At 42.5% G+C, this 19,497-nt stretch overlaps 1 protein-coding gene across 4 annotated transcripts in view; it reads left to right on the plus strand.

Moving 5' to 3' along the window:
- The window catches only part of IFT80 (intraflagellar transport 80), a 118,771-nt gene extending 99,519 nt beyond the window's left edge, over window positions 1-19,252 (plus strand). For all 4 annotated transcript variants that reach the window (XM_072618603.1, XM_072618606.1, XM_072618605.1 and 1 more), the window contains 2 exons: window positions 7,005-7,128; window positions 18,259-19,252. In XM_072618603.1, the coding sequence (XP_072474704.1) occupies window positions 7,005-7,128; window positions 18,259-18,366 (232 nt within the window). In that variant the 3' untranslated portion in view covers window positions 18,367-19,252. The remainder of the gene's footprint in view (window positions 1-7,004; window positions 7,129-18,258) is intronic.
- Window positions 19,253-19,497: the final 245 nt, after the last annotated feature.

The following is a 19,497-nucleotide window of genomic DNA, read 5'->3' on the forward strand; positions in this document are numbered from 1 at the left end:
TTCTGATGACTCTGGGCATTCTCTCTGGCTGCCCCCAGGCCTGGAATGGTCTCCTTCCTCATCATGCCTCCTGGCTTTCTTCAAAAATGCCACTTTCTACAGGAAGCCTTCCCAGGTGCCTCAGGTCTAGTGCCTTCCCTCCCCTGATTATCTTGAACAGACTCTGTCTGCATCTTGTTTGTGCATCTGGGTTTGCATGTGTCTTCCCTATTAAGCAGTGAGTGTCTTCAGGACAGGAGCTGTCTTTGTCCTTTGTTCTTTCTTTGTATCCCAGGTACTTAGCACAGTGCCTGGCATAACAGTAAGGATGACAATGGCAGCTACTGTGTACCAGGCTCTGTGCTAAGTGCTTTCATCCTCACCACAGCCCTGGGAAGTAGCTGCTCATGTAGTCCTCATTTTACAGATGAGGAAACTGACACAAATAGAGGTTAAATGACTTGGCCAGGGTCACACAGCTAGGGTCTGAGGCTGAATTTGAACTCAGGTCTTCATGCCTCCAGGCTCAGCACTCTGTGTTTTGTCACCCCCAGCCAATGCTTGTTGACTGAGTAGTTAAAAGACCTCTGAGCAACTGCTGAATGACCTTTGCCAGTCATGTTGGAGGGGAGTTCTTGTTCACACTCAGGAATTTTTCCGGTTCTGGTTCTTTGTCTGTATCAGTCTTCCAGAGCCTTCCCCCAGTGCAGGTTATCATGTCTTCTGCAGTTCTCTAGTCTTGGGGAGTCATCTGGGGCACTGAGAAGGAATCAGTGGGTGAAAGAAGCATTTATTTACTACCATAGATAGAAATAGAAAAGAGAGAGTCCCTCCTCATGGAGCTCATATTCTATTTTTAAAAGTTGTTTTATTTCATTTTCAGTTACCTCTCCCTCACCCATTGGGAAGGCCAAAAAAAAAAAAAATAGAACCCATTACCGATGTATAGTCATGCAAAATAAATTTCCATATTAGTCATGTTCTCCAAAAAATTTTAAGGCAAGAAACATAAAGAAATAGAAGAAAATATGCTTCAGTTGTCATTCTTTGTCTATCAGCTGTCTTTCTGCAGGTGGATGGCATTTTTCATCATGAGCCCTTGGAATGGTGGTGAGTCACGGTGATGTCAGAGTTACTGAGTCTTGCAAAGTTGACTCTCTTTATAATATTGCTGCTAGCATATAAATGGTTCTCCTGGTTCTGCTCAATTAATTCTGTTTCAGTTCATAGAAGCCTCCCCAGGTTTTCTGAAACCATCCTCTTCATCATTTCTTAAGTACAATAGCATTCTATCCCATTCATCTTCTATAATTTGCTCAGCTGTTCCCCAATCAGTGAGCATCCCCTCAGTTTCCAATTCTTTGCCACCACAGAAAGAAAAAGCTCACGGTCTAATTCAGGAGACAATACGTAGGAACCATTTCAGGTGCAAGTCAGATAGCTTAGGTTCCAGCAGCAAAGCGGACAGTAACCCTACTTCTTTAATTTCATTTGTGTTGATAAAACCATCTGACTTTTCTGATACCAGACCATTTGACAGGGCCAAGGACTTAGGGGCAAACGCTTTCTTTCCTGGGTTCCCTGTAGCTATGACTGTAGCCTGGGTTAGAGGCATGGCAATAGCCAAGGCTCTTGGGTTTAGAGGCACAAGGGGAGATGTTAGCCAAGATGATGGTGGTGTTCTGAACTCTCTGGTCCATGCTGCCTTCTGTGTATCTCCTCAGGATGCCTTGCTGCTTCAGCGAGGCTGGCTTGTCTACTTTATGGGGGAGTAATTGGTGGGCATGGCTGGCCTCTTTTCTGCTGGAGCTGCCTCCTTAGACGATGACTGTGAGGGCTGAGCTGAAAGCAGGACTGGTGGTCTGGGCAGGGAGTCAAGTAGGGGCAGCCATTCCCAGGGCTCTTCTTGGGTCTAACTCCCTGTTATAAGTTAGTCAGCAGTTGTTGCTGGTGATGAGGAAGGTGGGTCCTTTTCCCGTAGTTATTTCTCCATAATTGTTTTTCCCTTCAAAAATGCCTGCTGGGACTGACATGAAACCTGAAAGAGGAGGGATTGATTATCAAGGAGAGGAGGGGTGGTTGACAGTGTCAGAGGCTACAGAGAAGTCAAGGATGAGAATCAAGAATGGGCCATTACAAGATCACTGGTGACCTTGAGGAGAAGAGTTTGGGTGATGAGATGAGGCCTGAAGCCAGACAGTGAGGGCTGAGAAGAGAGTGAAGGGAAAGAGAAAGAGGAGGCACTGGGTGCAGGTGGTGAGGAGGAGAGAGGTGGAGACAGCTAATAGGGCAGGGTCAGGTGGGGTTTTTTTTTTTATTTTTTTATTTTTTAATGTTTAACAGTCACTGCCATACAATTGAGATTTTATCCCCTCCACACCTACCCCCCACTACTCCCCTCCCTCCCCACGACTGCATACAATTCTGTATAGGTTCTACATATACTTTCCTATTGAGTATATTTTCACTATAGTCATGCTCAGGTGGGGGTTTTTAAAGAAGGGGAGACCTGGAGTCTTTGTAGGCAGCAGTAAAGACGGGTCTGGAGAGAGTGAAGGTTAGAAGGGGCAATGTGCCGGAGAAGATGGGGTGGGATGAGATCACTTGGGCACTTAGTTGGGTGTTGGCCTTGGTAAGGAGAGGGGTGTGAAGGTGGAGATAGGGGCAGGAGGCAGTCAGGTAAGTGAAGAGGGATCTCAGTTTTTCCAGTTCCGTATGAGACAAGGCTTGCAGCTGAATGGATGGGGGAAGAGAGCTCTATGGAAGGCTTGAAGAGAACTGGGAGAGCTGTTGCGGGGAGTGGGAGAGCATGTCAGGTGGGCAGGGGTAAAAGGAGAGCCCAGTAGAGATTACATGGCATTGATCTGTTGTGGATTCAGTCAACATGATTTTGTGATTTTCCCCAGCATGTGAGTTAGGAGCCAAGTCAGTAGATTGTGGGGGTCATACAGAATGGAGCCTTGACCAGACATGGTGGGCGATATGACAAGGAATAAGATTGAACTGGTTTTTTAAGATGGGGAAGGGAAAAGAATGTAGCTAAGGCAGGGAGCAGTCAGGGGATTGGAGGTCACAGTGAGGAAGGTGAAGAACAGGCTTTATCACATTTTCAGAGGTCATGAACCCAGAAGTGGAGCTTTTGTAGGTGATGGTAAGATCAAGGGCATGTCCATCTTGAGATGCTGCGGAGGGTGTGGAGGAGGAGTTGAGGTCAGGAGCAATGTGAAGGGTGGAGGGCAAGTGTCATACTAACATAAGAACATAGGACAAGAGAGCAACCAGCGGCAGGAATGTCTCTGTGCCCTGAGTGGTACTTGGCAGGAAGTTCTGGAAGGGATGCAGAGGACCCCTGAGTGGAGAGGTGGGGTATCGTGGGTCACCAAGGGGGATTGGGTACAAAGAACTCAGACTAAAAAAAAAACGTGGGAGCTGTGCTGCTCTCAACTACGTCAGCTAGGGCAGTAGGAAACAGCTGTGAGGAGGGGCATGATGCGGCCTGTTCTTTGTCTCAAGAATCTCATTGTTAGATGATTCTGTGGAAAATGGATGAGGTAGGATGCGTGGGATTGATGCAGTGCAGTGGTGGTGCCATAACTGGGAAGGCATTTGAGACATTTTTGTCATGTCTCCATTAGGAAATGATACAGATTTGTAAAAGAATAAGGACGTTGTGATACTCTGAGGACATTTTCTTAGTAAGAACAACAACAAAACCCAAACTTTAGAATCATAAATTTGGAGCTGTAAGGGAGACTTCTGAGATCATCTAGTCCAGCCCGCCCATTTCACAGATGCAGAAATGGCAGAGAGGTCTACCTAGTGCCATGCAGCTAATAATCAGTGCTCTTCCCACCATACCACACTTGACTGGGAAGAAAATAATTCACATAATTTCAGTTATGGATCTGTAGTGTGGTGGCTTAGTCAGCTGGGGCACAGGGAAGGACATTGGCCTCTAACAGGACGGTCAGGGTCCAGTTTTGATGAGACCTCAGTGTTTCCATGTATGAAATGACGTCAGATGATATGATTAGAGCCCTCCGAAGTCCTTTCAGAAGCACCTGTTAAGAAGCTGACTCGCTTCCCTTGCACTTTTGCCTCTCATGCAAATTTAGATCTGGGGCTTGCCATGGTGCCCGGGTGATGTCCGTGCCCCGGATTTGGAAGGGAGAGGCTGCAAAGGCACAGCTCTTCAGCTCTTAACTCCTCTCTGACTTTCTCTGGGTTAAACCAAGTGCTTGGGGTTTGATCAGGGTATTTACAAGATCATATTTTGAAATAACTTTCTATGCAGCCTTTTAAAATGAACACAGAGATCCATAGATTCCCTCCAGATTCAGAACCTAATGTCACATTTGTTTAGCTGCCAGATAACCATTTTAGAACCAGAGACATACTGTTTCTGCGACTCGCCCATAATCTTGAGTTAGTTGTCTCCAAAATGTGGTAAGGTGTCATTGTCAATCCAACCTAGGCTTTTAGAGAACATTTTAAGTAGCAATCCAGCAGGAAAAGAACATTCTGTCCCATCCAGTTACTTTGTTTCCACATGACACAAAGTATCCTTCATGACAATTTTTTAAAATGTTGAACTCAGAGGAACATAGCCCTGTACTTGAATCCATATTTCTGGTATGGAGAATTGATCAAGTGCTGTGTTTTCCTACTTGAAGAACTGCAACTCAGATTTTGTTCCATTAAGAACTCCCTCATCTTCCCTCCTCTCCCCTCCCAAACAGTAGAGGCAGAGTAAAGAGTGGAACTTGTGAGAAACCAGAATTTCAAAATTCACCAAATGCATATTCCAGGCCCAGAACCATAGAGACTGGACTCCTGATCCCACTGGGTAAAGGAGGAAGGGGAAAGGTTCTCTTGTTTAGCATCTCCAATCCCATGCCCCCACTTGGGAGCCTGTGCAAACCCTTTTCCTCCTCCTTTGTGTCCTCTTCCCCTGGGCTCAAGTATTAGAGGGGTTGGGTTTGTGGAATAAGAGGGAATCATCCGAATTCCCTGATCAGATGCCCCTGAATGGGTGTGTATTTAGTCATAAATTCACATTAGCAAAATGTGAGGTCCTTGAGGACAGGGGGTGGGTGTGTGTGTGTGTGTGTGTGTGTGTGTCTGTGTGTGTGTGTCTGTGTGTGTGTGTCTGTGTGTGTGTCTGTGTGTGTGTCTGTGTGTGTGTCTGTGTGTGTCTGTGTGTGTCTGTGTGTCTGTGTCTGTGTGTCTGTGTGTCTGTGTCTGTGTGTGTGTCTGTGTGTCTGTGTCTGTGTGTGTGTGTCTGTGTGTCTGTGTCTGTCTGTGTCTGTGTGTGTGTGTCTGTGTGTGTGTGTCTGTGTGTGTGTGTGTGTGTGTGTGTCTGTGTGTGTCTGTGTCTGTGTCTGTGTGTCTGTGTGTGTGTGTGTCTGTGTGTGTGTGTCTCTTGGATGGGACCAGTACAGGAATTTGTTACTTTCTAAATTACAGGAAGGAAGATGGAAGAGAATATGAACCTGAAAATAAAATAAACTTCTGTGTGTGTGTGTATGTGTGTGTGTGTGTGTGTGTGTGTGTGTGTGTGTGTGTGTATTTTACTAATGGAATGCCCAGATGTGGGGAATTTAGTGAGACTTATTTTTCCATTAGTAAGTTGCCTAGCAAATACTTATCTTCTATAGAGTAAACCTCTGGAGTCAGGCCTTTGTTTCTTCCTAAATTTTTTTATAATCATAAATTTTTTTAAAATCATAAGCTACACAGTTGTGAAGATGGAGGAGAGCTTAAGAGTTTATCTAGTGCTGTGGCCTTGTTTGCCCCACAGAGCAGTTGTGACTTGCCCAGGATCACACAGGCTAGACCCAGATCCTCCAGCTTGAGAGCTTTGCCTCCACAGTGGCGTAGAGAGAGCCCTGGGCTAAGAGTGTGAGAACTTCACTGCTTCTGGGCTGTGCAGGGTGGGCAGGTCACTCAGCCTCTCTGAGCCTCCCTTCTTCCATCTGGGAAAAGGCCAGACTGTCCAAGATGATCTTGGCCCTTGTGACTCTTAGGTTGAGAAATTTCTGGGAGACCTGATGTGATCAGAAAACAGAATAGAGACTTCTGGGGACAGAAAGGAAATTATGCTTGCATCAGGGTTTGCCAGTATATGAGAAGTGCTGAGAAGTATTTGAGTTTGTGCAGTATAGACCCTTTCCTCATATTGATAAAGGAGATGATGGGAGACCATAGTGTTACATGGAACTGTAATCAACACCTTTGTAATAGGTTGCACCATTTTTAATGTGTACCAAGACCTAAAGTAAGGTGTTGTGTGGAAAGAGTGCTGGTCCTGATTCAGATTCCCCTTCTGAGATGACCCGGGTGGCCTCAGACAAGGCTCCTAACTTTCCTGAACCTCAGTTTCCTCATCTGTAAAATGAAGTCAGTTGGACTATAAGCTATAACTTAGGTTCCTTCCTGTCCAAAATCTGTTCTCCCATGATCCATTTATTTCTCCATTTTTTGTTTGAAAAAATGTCCTTTCGAGTTCCTATATGCTAGATGAGATCATGTTAACTTGAAAGAATTTTGTTAGTTTTTGGAGCTCAGTGGCCATTCTTTTTCAAAAAATTTAGATGAAGATTTAGATTTTAGAAGGACAGTTTTGCCATGTCCATTCTAACCTATTAAAGCTTCAAAGAATTAGTTTAATTTGCCTGTTTCCAAAAAGGCTTTGAAGCTGCTGCTTGTTTGTTATTACATTTATAGACTGATGGCAAGAGGTTGATTTTTTAAAAATTATAGTACTTGAAAAAGACCTGAATTTAGAGTTTAGTTGATGACTCAGCAAGGAGAAATCCTTAACTGACTTTTGAAATTGGCCCAAATTGATGGAATTATTTACTATGTGAAAGAAGTGCATGAAATGACCCAAAGTGATCCAACAGGGCTGTGTATTCCAGTCTGGTAAGAGTCAAAGTGAGAACAACAGTCAGTGTGGGCAGGGACTGCTGCCTTGGGGGGCTTGGCCTGAGCTCTTCATTCTCTCTCTCCATTTCTTCTCCTAGGGCCCTTGAGTTGGCTGTAAAGCACAAGACACACGTTGACACAGTTCTTGCGTACCGGCAAAAGTTTTTGGAGACGTTTGGTAAACAGGAAACTAATAAACGATATTTACAGTATGCAGAAGGGGTAAGTATTAGTAGAAGTTAAAATACTGATAATATTTTATGTAAATATAAGTGATATTTGGGTTAAGAAGAGAAATTTTCACACCTCACTACAGTTGACCTGAAGAAATTACAGCCTTTCCTTATGTCATGCATGGTCCCAGTTTGACTTGTTTTCCCTGATACTTCTGGAATCTCTGCTATACTGTGACTAACCCTTATTTTTTTTTAAATCATCCATTGGCCACATCTAGGCTTAATCTGTCATTAAACCATGCCCTTGGACGTCAGTGCAGCTTTAGAGGCCTTTGGGATGATTCCCTGAGCACTGGATTCCAGAGTGCCTGCAGGGGTCAGTCTCAAAAGAAGAAGTCACTACAAACCTGGGACCAAACTGGGACCATTAAATTGGGAGCTCCTTGAGGGCAGGGACTATTTTTGTCCTTCTTTGTATCCTCAGTGCTTAGGATGGTGCCTGACACTTCATATTTATTGGCTGACCATCAGAGTATATACAGATCTCTTTAGGAAGGTGGACCTTCCCGAGCCCTAATCCAGACCCTCAGGACAACTCTTAGGCAGGAACTCGGTCCATCAGGTAGAAGAAAGTTCCTCATCTCACTACAGTGCCAAGCAGTCTAGAACATTCCCAGGCCCGCAGGCTGGAGGGAGTGAGAGACTAGCAGGGGGATTGGTCTGTTATTCCTTTTCACCATTGTCAACATTTATTACTATATTGGTCTGAATGTGGAGGGTACTGCCTGCAGCCAGAGCTGGGTCTACAAAACCTGAGTGCCACCCCTAATTTGTGTTATCTTTCTCCTTTCAAAGAAATTCCATTTTAGTGCATGTAGCCTACATTCAGTTGGGTATGGGTATGATCAATGTTGTTATGCCCTTTAGAGAAGACAGTCTCTGCCTTCCAGAAAATGGTATTCTATCTAGCAAAAGCATGCATTCTTACTTGATTTTCTGATTCGCAGCACTACAAATCCTTTTGAAATATAGAGCTTTTTAATATCAAGGATTTATTTTATTGATTTTGTATTTATCATTAGTAAGTCAAATGAGAAGTTAGGAGGGAATTTTTATTTTTTTTAAACTTTTATTTATTTTTAGTTTTCAACCTTCATTTCCACAAAATTTTGAGTTCCAAATTTTCTTCCCACCTCTCCCCTTCCTCCACCACAAAATGCCGTGCATTCTGATTACCCCTTCCCTCAATCTGCCCTCCCTTTTATCACACCCTTCCCTTCCCTTATCCATATCTTCTGTCTTTTCTTGTAGGGCAATATAGATTTCTGTACCCCATTACCTGTATTTTTTATTTCCCAGTTGTACGCAAAAACAATTCTCAACATTTGTTCCTGAAACTTTGAGTTCCAGCTTCTCTCCCCTCCTCCCTCCCTATCCATCCCCACTGAGAAGGCAAGCAATTCAATACAGGTTATATATGTGTAGTTTTGCAAAAGACTTCCATAATAGTCATGTTGTGTAAGACTAACTATTTCCCTTCATCCTATCCTGCCCTCCATTTATTTTATTCTCTCTTTTGACCTTGTCCCTCCCCAAAAGTGTTTACTTCTAATTACTCCCTCCTCCCATTTGCCCTCCCTTCCATCATCTCCCCCACCCCACTTATCCCCTACTTTCCTGTAGTGTAAGATAGATTTTCATACTAAATTGAGTGTGCATGTTATTCCCTCCTTAAGCCAAATACGATGAGAGTAAGCTTCACTTTTTCCCTCTCACCTCCTCCCTTTTCTCCTCCATTGAAAAAGCTTTTTCTTGCCTCTTTTATGAGAGATAATTTACCCCATTCCATTTCTCCCTTTCTCCACCCAATATATTCCTCTCTCACCCCTTAATTTAATTTTTTTAGATATTATCTCTTCTTATTCAATTCACCCTGTGCTGTCTGTCTATATGTGTGTATAATCCCTACAACTGTCCAAATACTGAGAAAAGTCTCAAGAGTTACAAATATTATCTTTCCATGTAGGAATATAAACAGTTCAACTTTAGTAAGTCCCTTATGATTTTTCTTTCCTGTTTACCTTTTCATGCTTCTCTTGATTCTTGTGTTTGAAAGTCACATTTTCTATTTAGTTCTGGTCTTTTCATAAAGAATACTTGAAAGTCCTCTATTTCATTGAATGACCATTTTTTTCCCCTGAAGTATTATACTCAGTTTTGCTGGGTACGTGATTCTTAGTTTTAATCCTAGTTCCTTTGACTTCTGGAATACCATATCCCAAGCCCTTTGATCCCTTAATGTAGAAGCTGCTAGATCTTGTGTTATTCTGATTGTATTTCCTCATTACTTGGATTGTTTCTTTCTAGCTGCTTGCAATATTTTCTCCTTGACCTGGGAACTCTGGAATTTGGCTACAATATTCCCAGGAGGTTCTTTTTTCAGATCTCTTTAAGGAGGTGATCTGTGGATTCTTTCAATCTTTATTTTGCCCTCTGGTTCTAGAATATCAGGGCAGTTTTCCTTGAAAATTTCATGAAAGATGATGTCTAGGCTCTTTTTTTGGTCATGGTTTTCAGGTAGTCCTATAATTTTTAAATTGTCTCTCCTGGATCTATTTTCCAGGTCAATTGTTTTTCCAATAAGATATTTCACATTATCTTCCATTTTTTCATTCTTTTGGTTTTGTTTTGTGATTTCTTGGTTTCTCATAAAGTCATTAGCCTCCATCTGTTCCATTCTAATTTTGAAAGAACTATTTTCTTCAGTGAGCTTTTGAACCTCCTTTTCCAATTGGCTAATTCTGCTTTTTAAAGCATTCTTCTCCTCTTTGGCTTTTTAGACCTCTTTTGCCAATTCAGCTAGCCTATTTTTCAAGGTGTTATTTTTTTCAGCATTTCTTTGGGTCTCCTTTAGCAAACTGTTGACTTGCTTTTCATGATTTTCTTTCATCACTCTCATTTCTCTTCCCAGTTTTTCTTCTACCTCTCTTATTTGATTTTCAAAATCGTTTTTGAGCTCTTCCATGGTCTAAGACCATTGCACATTTATTTTGGAGGTTTTGGGTGCAGAAGCCTTGACTTTTAGGTCTTCCTCTGATGGTATGCATTGTTCTTCCTCATCTGAAAGGATGAAAGAAATATCTGTTCACCAAGAAAGTAGCCTTCTGTAGTGTTATTTTTTTCCCCTTTTTTGGGCATTTTTCCAGCCAGTTACTTGACTTTTGAGTCTTTTGTCAAGAGGAGGGTGTACTCTGGGGACCTGTAAGTTCTCAGTTCCTCCAAGGTGGCACAATCAAGGGAGAGGAGTTTACTCGTCTCCTGGCCTGCGCTCTGGTCTGGGAGCAACCAGAAGCCCTCTTTTTGTTGTTGTTTTTAAAACTTAATGAGAAAAGTTTACTCAAAAGTCTTACATAAAGAGCCGAATAAATGTCTCAATTATTAATTCTATATAATAAACAGTCATATGAAAAAATGCTTAAAACTACTAATAAGAAAAGTGCCAATGTAACTGTCATAGAAGTTTCCCCTCAAATTTATTGAGTTGGCATGGAGGGTAAAAGCCAGAAATAGTCAATGTAAGAGGGTCTGTTGGAAGAAGATAATTACTGGCTGTGAAATTTTTGAGTATGTGAAAAGTTACTAGTGTTCACACCCTTTCACTTAAAATCTCACCACTAAATAAGTATCTCAAGAGGTCAGAGACAGGAAGAACGGTTGCAACAGATTCATGACAACACTATTTGTGGTAGAAACAGATTGGGACACACAGTGCTTGGGGAGGGACTAAACACAATGCAGAATATTTAAAGAATAATAAATAAGAGGAATTCAGAGAAACCCGAGGTCAATTCATAGAATCAGTAGAATAAAATGCATGACTACAATAATGTAAAAACAATTCTAAAAGCACCTGAAAGCAGGTTAAAAACAGTGACCAATCCTGGTGCCCAGAAGCCCTCTGTTCTGCCCAGGATCTGCCAGCAGGATTCCCTTTCCAGTGCCACCCTTGGCTCCACTGCCAGCACTCTTCTGCAACCCAGGAGAGCCACTTAGGGCTGAGATGCAGATCAGCTGCTCCATTTCCCCATGGTCTTTAAGCAGAGAGTTCCAAAAATGGACACTGCTGCTACAGTGGCTGCTGCTGGCAGTCCAGACTGTGTTACCTTTTCCTGAGTGAAGGAACTTTCTCGCTGACCTCTGAAGCTGTCTTTGTCATTTGTGGGTTGAGTAGTCTGGGAACTGCTGCTGCTGCTGATGCCCTGAAGCCTGTTGAGGTCCTATCCCTGCCACGCTGCAGGGCTCATGCTGGGCTGCGCTCTGCTCTGCACCCGGTGCAATAGACCTTTCCTGTCAGAATTCCAGGCTATCCTGGGCTGGAAATCTCTTTCCCTCTGTCGTTTTGTGGCTTCTGCTGCTCTAGAATTTGTTTAGAGTCATTTTTTACAGGTTTTTTATGGGCTATGAGGGGAGAGCTATAGCAGGTCCATCTTTCTATAGGAGGGAACTTTTTAGCACAAAGAGTATCTTTAAGTGTTTTCTGTCTCTGCATCTTTTAAGCATTGGTGTTACTTTTATTTGTTACACCATTATGTTTCAACTTCCTACTTTTTCACAAAAATTTCAGAACCAGAAGATGTCTCAGGCTTCCTGGCTTCCCCATTTTCTCACTTCCCATTAAAGAAAACTGAGATCCAGAGACAGGGAATGAGATTTGCCCAGGAGTGCAAGTGGCAGTCTCGAACTCAGGGCTCCTGATTCCTAAATCAGTTTTCTTTCCATGTTACTCTGCTGTCTCTAGCTCTTCTTTTGAAGGGTAAAATAATTGGAGACTTAGCTAATTAACAGACAAAGACTGTTTCCTTCTCCTGTGAGGGAATGAATATCCAAAATTAGTGTCAACCACAGAAAGAGTGATTATTTAAGGTAACTGCTTTCCTAGAGAAATCTTCAAGGTCACATGTTATGTGATTCTAATCTTAGGAAGACACCACCTGTTTTTAATAATATTCATCTCATTTGTTCTTATAGCAGCCCACCCAGGGGAGGTAGATGCTAGGATTATTATCCCTATTTTAGAGAGGAGAAAACTGAGGCTGTTAGCAGTTGGGTGCCTTTCCCAGGGTCACACAGCTGGGAACTGCCTGCGGCCCAGTGTCCTCTCTACGCCATCATGCTATCTCTGTGAAACTCAGGAGAACTTGTGGTTCAGTTGCTCATAATCACATTGTGTGATGTCTTGCTTTCAGCACTGCTCTCCAGAAGAAGCCAGTCTCTCCATGGGACATGGACCCTACTGGGCTTGGGCTCCCTGGTAATTTGACAGTTATTGAGGGAATGGTCTCATGCCAAGAAGGCAGCTGGGAGGCGCCAACTGTGTTCTGATTGTCATTGTGGCCCCTCTATGCTCGCTTGTTCTCCTTGGCTTCTCCACTTTCCCCACTCAGAAAGCCGAGATCACATGTGGCGATTAAGAAGGTGCAAGACACAGAGATACATAGTTTCTGGGTAATTTAATCATTTTGTTAATAATGCCAACATTTTAATAAAAGGATGGTCATTTGGTAACTCTCTTAGACCAAAGACAGTCATGGTGAGGCTCATACCTTATATGCCTTTTGGGGGAGGAGTGGAAGTCAACCTGATTGGTTGAACATGATAATGAGGGGCTGGACCTGAACTTTGATAAAGTCATCCACTTCTCAGTACCCCCAAGACTTTGGCGATCTGTTCAAAGAAGGTATACCCCACTTAAGCCCAAGCAGAACCAAGGGCTCCTCCACCTGGGTAGTGGCTGAACAGGCCAGTCTCATTATCAGCCATGTCCTTTAAGAGACTGAACTTTTAAAATGAGGACTTTAGAAAAAGAGGGGAAACTCTGGATCTCCCTAAATCATTGGTTACTAGCAATCATTTATCCCACACAGGAGAGCCTTGCCAAGCCACCTCACTGAGTTGCCTTCAGTCAAAGTCACAGGCTTTACAGCTTCGGGGGGGTGTGAATGGGGCCTCGAAGTCTGGGGTTCTTTTTGGGAAATACCCCTCTTGGATCAGTGCTACAATCCTTGGGCCTTGGAGGAAGGTCTGGGTGGCCATGAGCACTCTGTGGCTCTCTCTTTGAGCTCTGTTAACCATTCTTTGCTTTTTCTTCTAAATTTCTTTATTTCCTGAAAACTCACTTGTTATTTTGAACTTTAACATTTCCTTCCTTCCACCCACTTGAACATTCTATGTTTCTCTTAGGGTCATAGATTAGAGACTGATTTTACAGATGAGGAAAGGCGCTTGCCCAGGGTCACACAGTAGTGACTCTCAGAGGGAGGATTTAGAGCCTAGTCTTCCTGACTGTCCACCATCATGCCGCCTCTTCTGTCTCTTCTTATTGTTCTCCTTGTCCTTCTTTTTACCTTTAGAGGATTTTTCTTGTCAAGTTCTGTATTGCATGGTTCTGGGGAAGCCACATATCTTGCTAGAATCCCAGAGTTTTCCTATTCTGTATCAGAAAAACCTGGAAAGCACCTAATAGATTGCATGACCTTGCAAACATCCCCAGCCCAATCCCTCTTACCATTAGTTGTTTTTCTGTCCTTGCACTTGCTGTGATGTTGGAAGCCTATTAGGTTTTTAAGGATTATTCTTTAAATGATCATTTTTGTTGGGTATAAGCTATTCTAGAAACATAGAGTCTGCAGGGATATAACTTTGGTGTTGACAGAAGAGTCTCAGGGATGGATTATGAAATAATTGTAGACATCAAGGAGAGAGAACTCAGAGTGCTCAGGGAAGAGGGTGTTTTAAGAAACCTTCCAATGCTCAATTCCAACAAATACATGAGATCATATTAGAGAAAACAACTTGAAAGCCAAAAACATCTGTACAAGTATCTCCCAAGTAAATGTCTGTGATCCTCAAACCCAACTTGCCTTTTAATTATCCATGGTAAGGGAAGAAGCCTCAATAGATAAATGAATGAAAGAGTGAGCACTTCGTGTGTGTGCCAAGATACGGTCCCCTGTTCTGAGGTTGCAGACACAAAATATTCCTGGCCTCAGGAAGCTTTCTTTCTAATGGGGGGAACAGCACACAGACTGGGAGTGAGGACCAGGGAAGAAAGATCTAGGGAGTTACAGGGATGGTGAAAATTGACCCCATAGTGCAGCCATCTGGTGGGTCCTTGTTGGGAACAATGGTATGGATGTAAGTACTCTTTCCAGAGTGAGAGATGGATGATGGGAGTGGGAGGACTCTACCCGAGAGTGGACAGTTGGCTAGGCCATAAGCATGGTGTAGTTTGGGGCTGAGGGCCAGCTCCAGCTAGTGATAAATTGAATCTGTGCTTCCCTGAACATTTGAGGCAGCTGAACCCCAGGGTGAGGCTTCCAAAACTCTGATTATTCAAAACCAAAGAGATGCTGCAAAAATCATGTATGTTTTATTTTGGAGCATAACCTGAAAGTTGATAATTATGCTATTATCATCATGAGGAAATACTTATTAAGGTTCTTAGCATAGAACAATGGCTCCTTCATAGACCATACAGAAGTGAGTCTTGCTTCAGTCAGCACTGCTGAGCTGCAAGAATAAACACACCTTTTTTCTGGTCAATTCAGTTTTGAAGAAAAAGAGTTTTCTTTCATATCAGAACCCAAATTGAAATAATCCTGAAATTTGCTTTTAAACTAGAGCCACTTTCAAAGACACCTCTATCTGAGGAACAGTCAGGAGTTGGCTGTTCAATGACTGATGACCTTGCTTTTAAGGAGGGCTTGGAGAAATGATTTCATCTGACCTGCAAACAAGGAATTAGGGAAGTGTATGAAGGAGAGGACTCATCTCTGGCACCATATGGGCTTGAAATTGATGAGTATGAAAATGAGAGTTTGGGGTTCTCCTCAGCTCCTAACAATTTTCTAAAAGCTCCATGTAGATGCTTCTGAGAAGCTCAGTGTACTTCTCAGAGTCACCTGGGACAGCACAGTCTGAATGTGGCCCAGACCAGTTCCATTGCTGGTTTTGTCAATGATCAGTATGTGACGTGGTGGAGAAGGGGTCAGCCTTGGATTCAGAAGGCCTGCTTGGGGTCCTGGCCCTGGTGCTTCTGCCATGCCTTGGCTCTGAACACATCATGTCACCTTTCTCAAGTTTTCTTTATCTGTATAATAGATGTGATAATAGTCATGCTATCTATTTCAAAGAATTGTGAGAATCTTTATGAAGCTTGAAATCCTGTAGAAAGGCATGCTGCTCTAATTGTTACCTCTCCAGAATTCACCATTAACAAGATTCCCTCCTCCCTGGTCTTTAGCAGTGGTCCAAAATGGGGTCCATGGTGTCACCCCTGGGGAGTTATGGCCTGATCCCAAGTGGGGACCAGCCAATAAGAGGGTGAGAAGATAGATCCTGTCCCACTCCCCCTTCAGCATCACTATACCTGCCTGGCAATGCCCAAACACCCTACCCTTCATCTCCTTCCCACTGTCCCATTTTTGAGTCAGCCCTTAAACTAAACACTCCTACAGAGAGCAGTCCCTCAGGGGCCGTTGGGAGCAATCTGCCTCAGATGCCCTCGTTACAGAAGCTGGCATGGTGGCAGTGGTCAGGGAGTAAGAACCTTCTTTTTGTTTTGCATAGGTTTGCATAAGCCACACAGGATGAGCTGGACACAAATATCATTATATTACCTTTTTCTCCTAAAGCCTGCCCCTCTTCCACACCTCCCTATAAGTGCCCAGGGCACCATGGTCCTCCTGGTCACCCAGGTTTGTACAGCTTCCCTGTCATATCCAACCATGTATCCATCCTGTTAGCAAATCTTGCTGCTTCTATCTTCGCAACGTCTCTCCCACACACGCTCTCCTCTGACACCGCCAGCCCCTTGCACATGCCCTTACCACCTCACACCTGGGTGATTGTAGGAGCCTTCCAGGTTGGTCTTTCTCCCTCAAATATTTGCCCACTCCAATCTATCCTCCACTCAGCTGCCAAATTGATTTTTCTAAAGTGGAGGTCTGACCACATCATTTCTGTACTCAGTAAACTCCAGCTTTATCCATCATACTCCCAGTAGGGAGTTCACAATATGCCATCCTTTTAACTCTCTATTTTGTGTAAGTTTTATAATGTACATAATTATTAGCACAGTATGACATGTATATAATTTATGTGTAAGTAGAAATAATATACAAATTAGAGGTGTGTGCTCAGAAATGTCAAGTGATAAGGGTTAGTGATCAAAAACATTTGGAAACTGCTGGTCTTCCGTGTCAAGAAAAATAGTTTTCACAAACTGGATAACTGCCAAAGTAAAACATTTATTTTCAATAATGTAATAGCTTTCAACTGGCAGTCTTATTTGTAGGATATGAAATGCCTCATGTGGATGTAGGCAATTTACTTGATGACTTCTGGTGAATGACAGATGTCTAGTGGACCATCAATAAATGGTTTTATTGTGATTGATTTCAGAAACATTTGTGAGCTAATTGAGGTCTGGAGGACGCCCAGGAGGTTCATCAAACTTTGTCTCCCTCTCACAGATATTTCCATTCAATGTGAACAAAAATCATTCTGCTATTTTTTAAACAAATTGTTATGATTTCAGTGAAAAATGAATCCTTCAAGTCCTTTAATGTTTATTGCACCTTCCCATGAGTTGGTACTTATGTCTTGGCGCAGACCTACATTTAGTACTAAGAGTAGTGGAACCTCATTCATTGACTATAATATTCATAAAGTATATGAAGAATATTTTTGATCTCATAAAAGGTAAAACTATTAACCTTTAACTTGGTTTTATGAATGTACAACATAAATTTATATATGTGTGTGTTTGTGTATATGTATATATATATATACTCACATATATATGTTTGGTCTGATTAGCCACAGTAGGACATACTGCAATTTGACTCTAGCATAGTAATGTCATTTTGGTCCTCAGATTAGAATGAAGGACAACAACCAACCATATGTGTGTGTGTGTGTGTATACATATATGTATATGATTTATAAGAATCTCCTGAGCACCCAGTTGCCCTATATTTTTACATTTTGAGCCCAATGTAGGAGAGCAAGTGGCATCCATTCCATGTTACCACCCTTCCCCCATTCCATTCCTCCATATCCACTACAAGTGATTTGAGTCCACAAGTTTAGCGATACCAGTTCATTTTAGGATCAGAGCTCTTGTTTGTCTCACTTTAGATAGGACATGTACTACCAGATTGACCCCAGAATTGACTCAGCCCCCTACTTACCCTTTGTGCTGGAATCACTTTAAGGATAGGCCAAATTGCATTCTAGTTACTCCAAAACAGAGTGGATTCCTGGGCTTCTCTCTTAGAACCATAAGCTTGAAAATGATAGAATAAAATGATATAAATGGTGGGAAAAGTTTACCCAGCAGCCTAGGCACAGCTTCTTAGTCTATTGGCTAAGGTCCTAGGAACCTCTGCCCTCTGCCCATGTGATGGTGTCCTGTGATGCCACTGAGATGGATAAATTTCAGGAATGGAGAAAGAAATCTGGAAAGACTTTTATGAAATAATGAAAAGTTAAAAACCAGACAGGATGAAGGAAGGATGCTCTTGAGTGTGGCCTGCACAATTAGAGAGGAAAAGCAGATGAAAACAGACACTAAACCATTCATCTGGATAGAAACCTGGGAGGGAGGAGACCACTGGAAAGTTGTGGTGCTTTATGTATTGAAATTAATTTAAGTGTAAACTGTTCCTAAGCACGATTAGTGAGTTGTACTAATGTTGAGTTTTATTTTTTAAAAACTCTCTCTCCCCATGACAAGGGGATGTGTCTCTGGGGTATGGTCTTTCCCTGTGTTGAACCTGGTGTCCGTTCCATCCTTGAGGGGGCATGACCTGAAGAGTCACAGTTGCTTCTGCCTCCCTGGCCATCACCAGCCAAGGTCAGCTTGGTGCACATGACTCTTATTCTCAAGAGATTTTGTTATTTTGAGGTGCAATTCCTGCTCATTATGGAACTGCACCAAAGAAGTAGCCGCTCGATTTGGCTGAATCTCTGTTGCCCCCTAGGTGTAGCCTTGAAGGTGCTGCTCCCTGAGACCTAGTCCCTTCAAAGACACAGTCCTCCCATGGTCAGCTTGCTATATGAGGGAAAGTGTAATCAAAGTTAAATTAATATTCTTCTATTTTCATTTCTGCAGCTCCAGGTAGACTGGGACAAAATCAAAGCCAAGATTGAGATGGAGATTACTAAAGAACGTGAGCGGTCCTCCAACCTCACTGGCAAAAGCCTAATGTCCAAGCACTGAATGCTTTGGGGTCACTTGAGGGAGGCTACTTGTTTCCTGTGAGCTTTGTGACCCCCCCAGGCCACTCATTAGCAGAGGGTTTCTCTCCTCTCATGGTTCCTATGTACCTGCCTGGACATCCCTGTCCCTACTGGACATCGACCTTCTCTCTACTGCCGTTCCTGACTGAGTCTTTGGTGTAGAAAGCGTTGATGCTCCCCTCCAAGAGGACTCTGAACTCTTTGAAAAGAACTATCGTGAACCTGTTCATTCAACTCTCCAATATTGTACAATCCTCCAGATTGTTGTTAGAGTGAAAATAAAAGAAGGTGGAGTTCTGAAAATGCCAGGTGGATCGTTAGCATTGGTGCTTAGGGTTTTCCTCTAAAGAGAGTATCGTATAATTTTTCTTATATGCACAAGGGATATGACAAAGCTCTAAAGCTATGTCTAGACCAGGTTAATGTGTTTCAGGATTCCCAAATCTGGGACTTTGGAAAGTGGCCTACACAGTGGTTGCATAAGATTTGGGATTCAATTTCATTTTCCCAATTGTTTCTTGCAAGATGTTAGAATGCTTTGGAAAGTGTTGTGAACAACAGTGCTGCTCATTTGGCACGCTTGCCTTCATGCCTGGCCCCTAGGAGTCTGTGCCTCACTTAAGTGAGAGTTTACAGTGAACTTTTTTATTAATTATCCGAGTAGCTTTTCTTCCATTAGTATGTTTTGTCAGTTGTTAAAATTTATATAAATGAATCTTTACATGCCTATTTCCTGTGTTAACACTAAATAGTTTTGTACCTTTTATGAATTTAAATGTGATGTAATGATTGCCTATACTGTTAAACCTAAATATTTCTTTACTTTTCGTAAATTAATTAAATAAAAGATAAGTTTATCGAATAAAGTGCATTTATACTTATCCCTTGATGCTTTCATCAAAGAGACCTAAACTATTTTAGCTAAGAATCTGTAGGATTCTTTTTCTGAAAACTTGTTAATGAATGGTGTTAAAACACTGAATGCGATATCACAGAGAATTGGGAGGCTTGTGCAGCTGGCATATTTAATCAGTGACAGGTTTCTGTAATAAATGTGTAAACGGGTTAGAAATCTGAGACACTCCACCTATTTCTAATATAATAACAACCC

Source organism: Notamacropus eugenii, chromosome 6 (genome assembly GCF_028372415.1).
Source record: "Notamacropus eugenii isolate mMacEug1 chromosome 6, mMacEug1.pri_v2, whole genome shotgun sequence".
Classification (NCBI taxonomy): Eukaryota; Metazoa; Chordata; class Mammalia; order Diprotodontia; family Macropodidae; genus Notamacropus; species Notamacropus eugenii.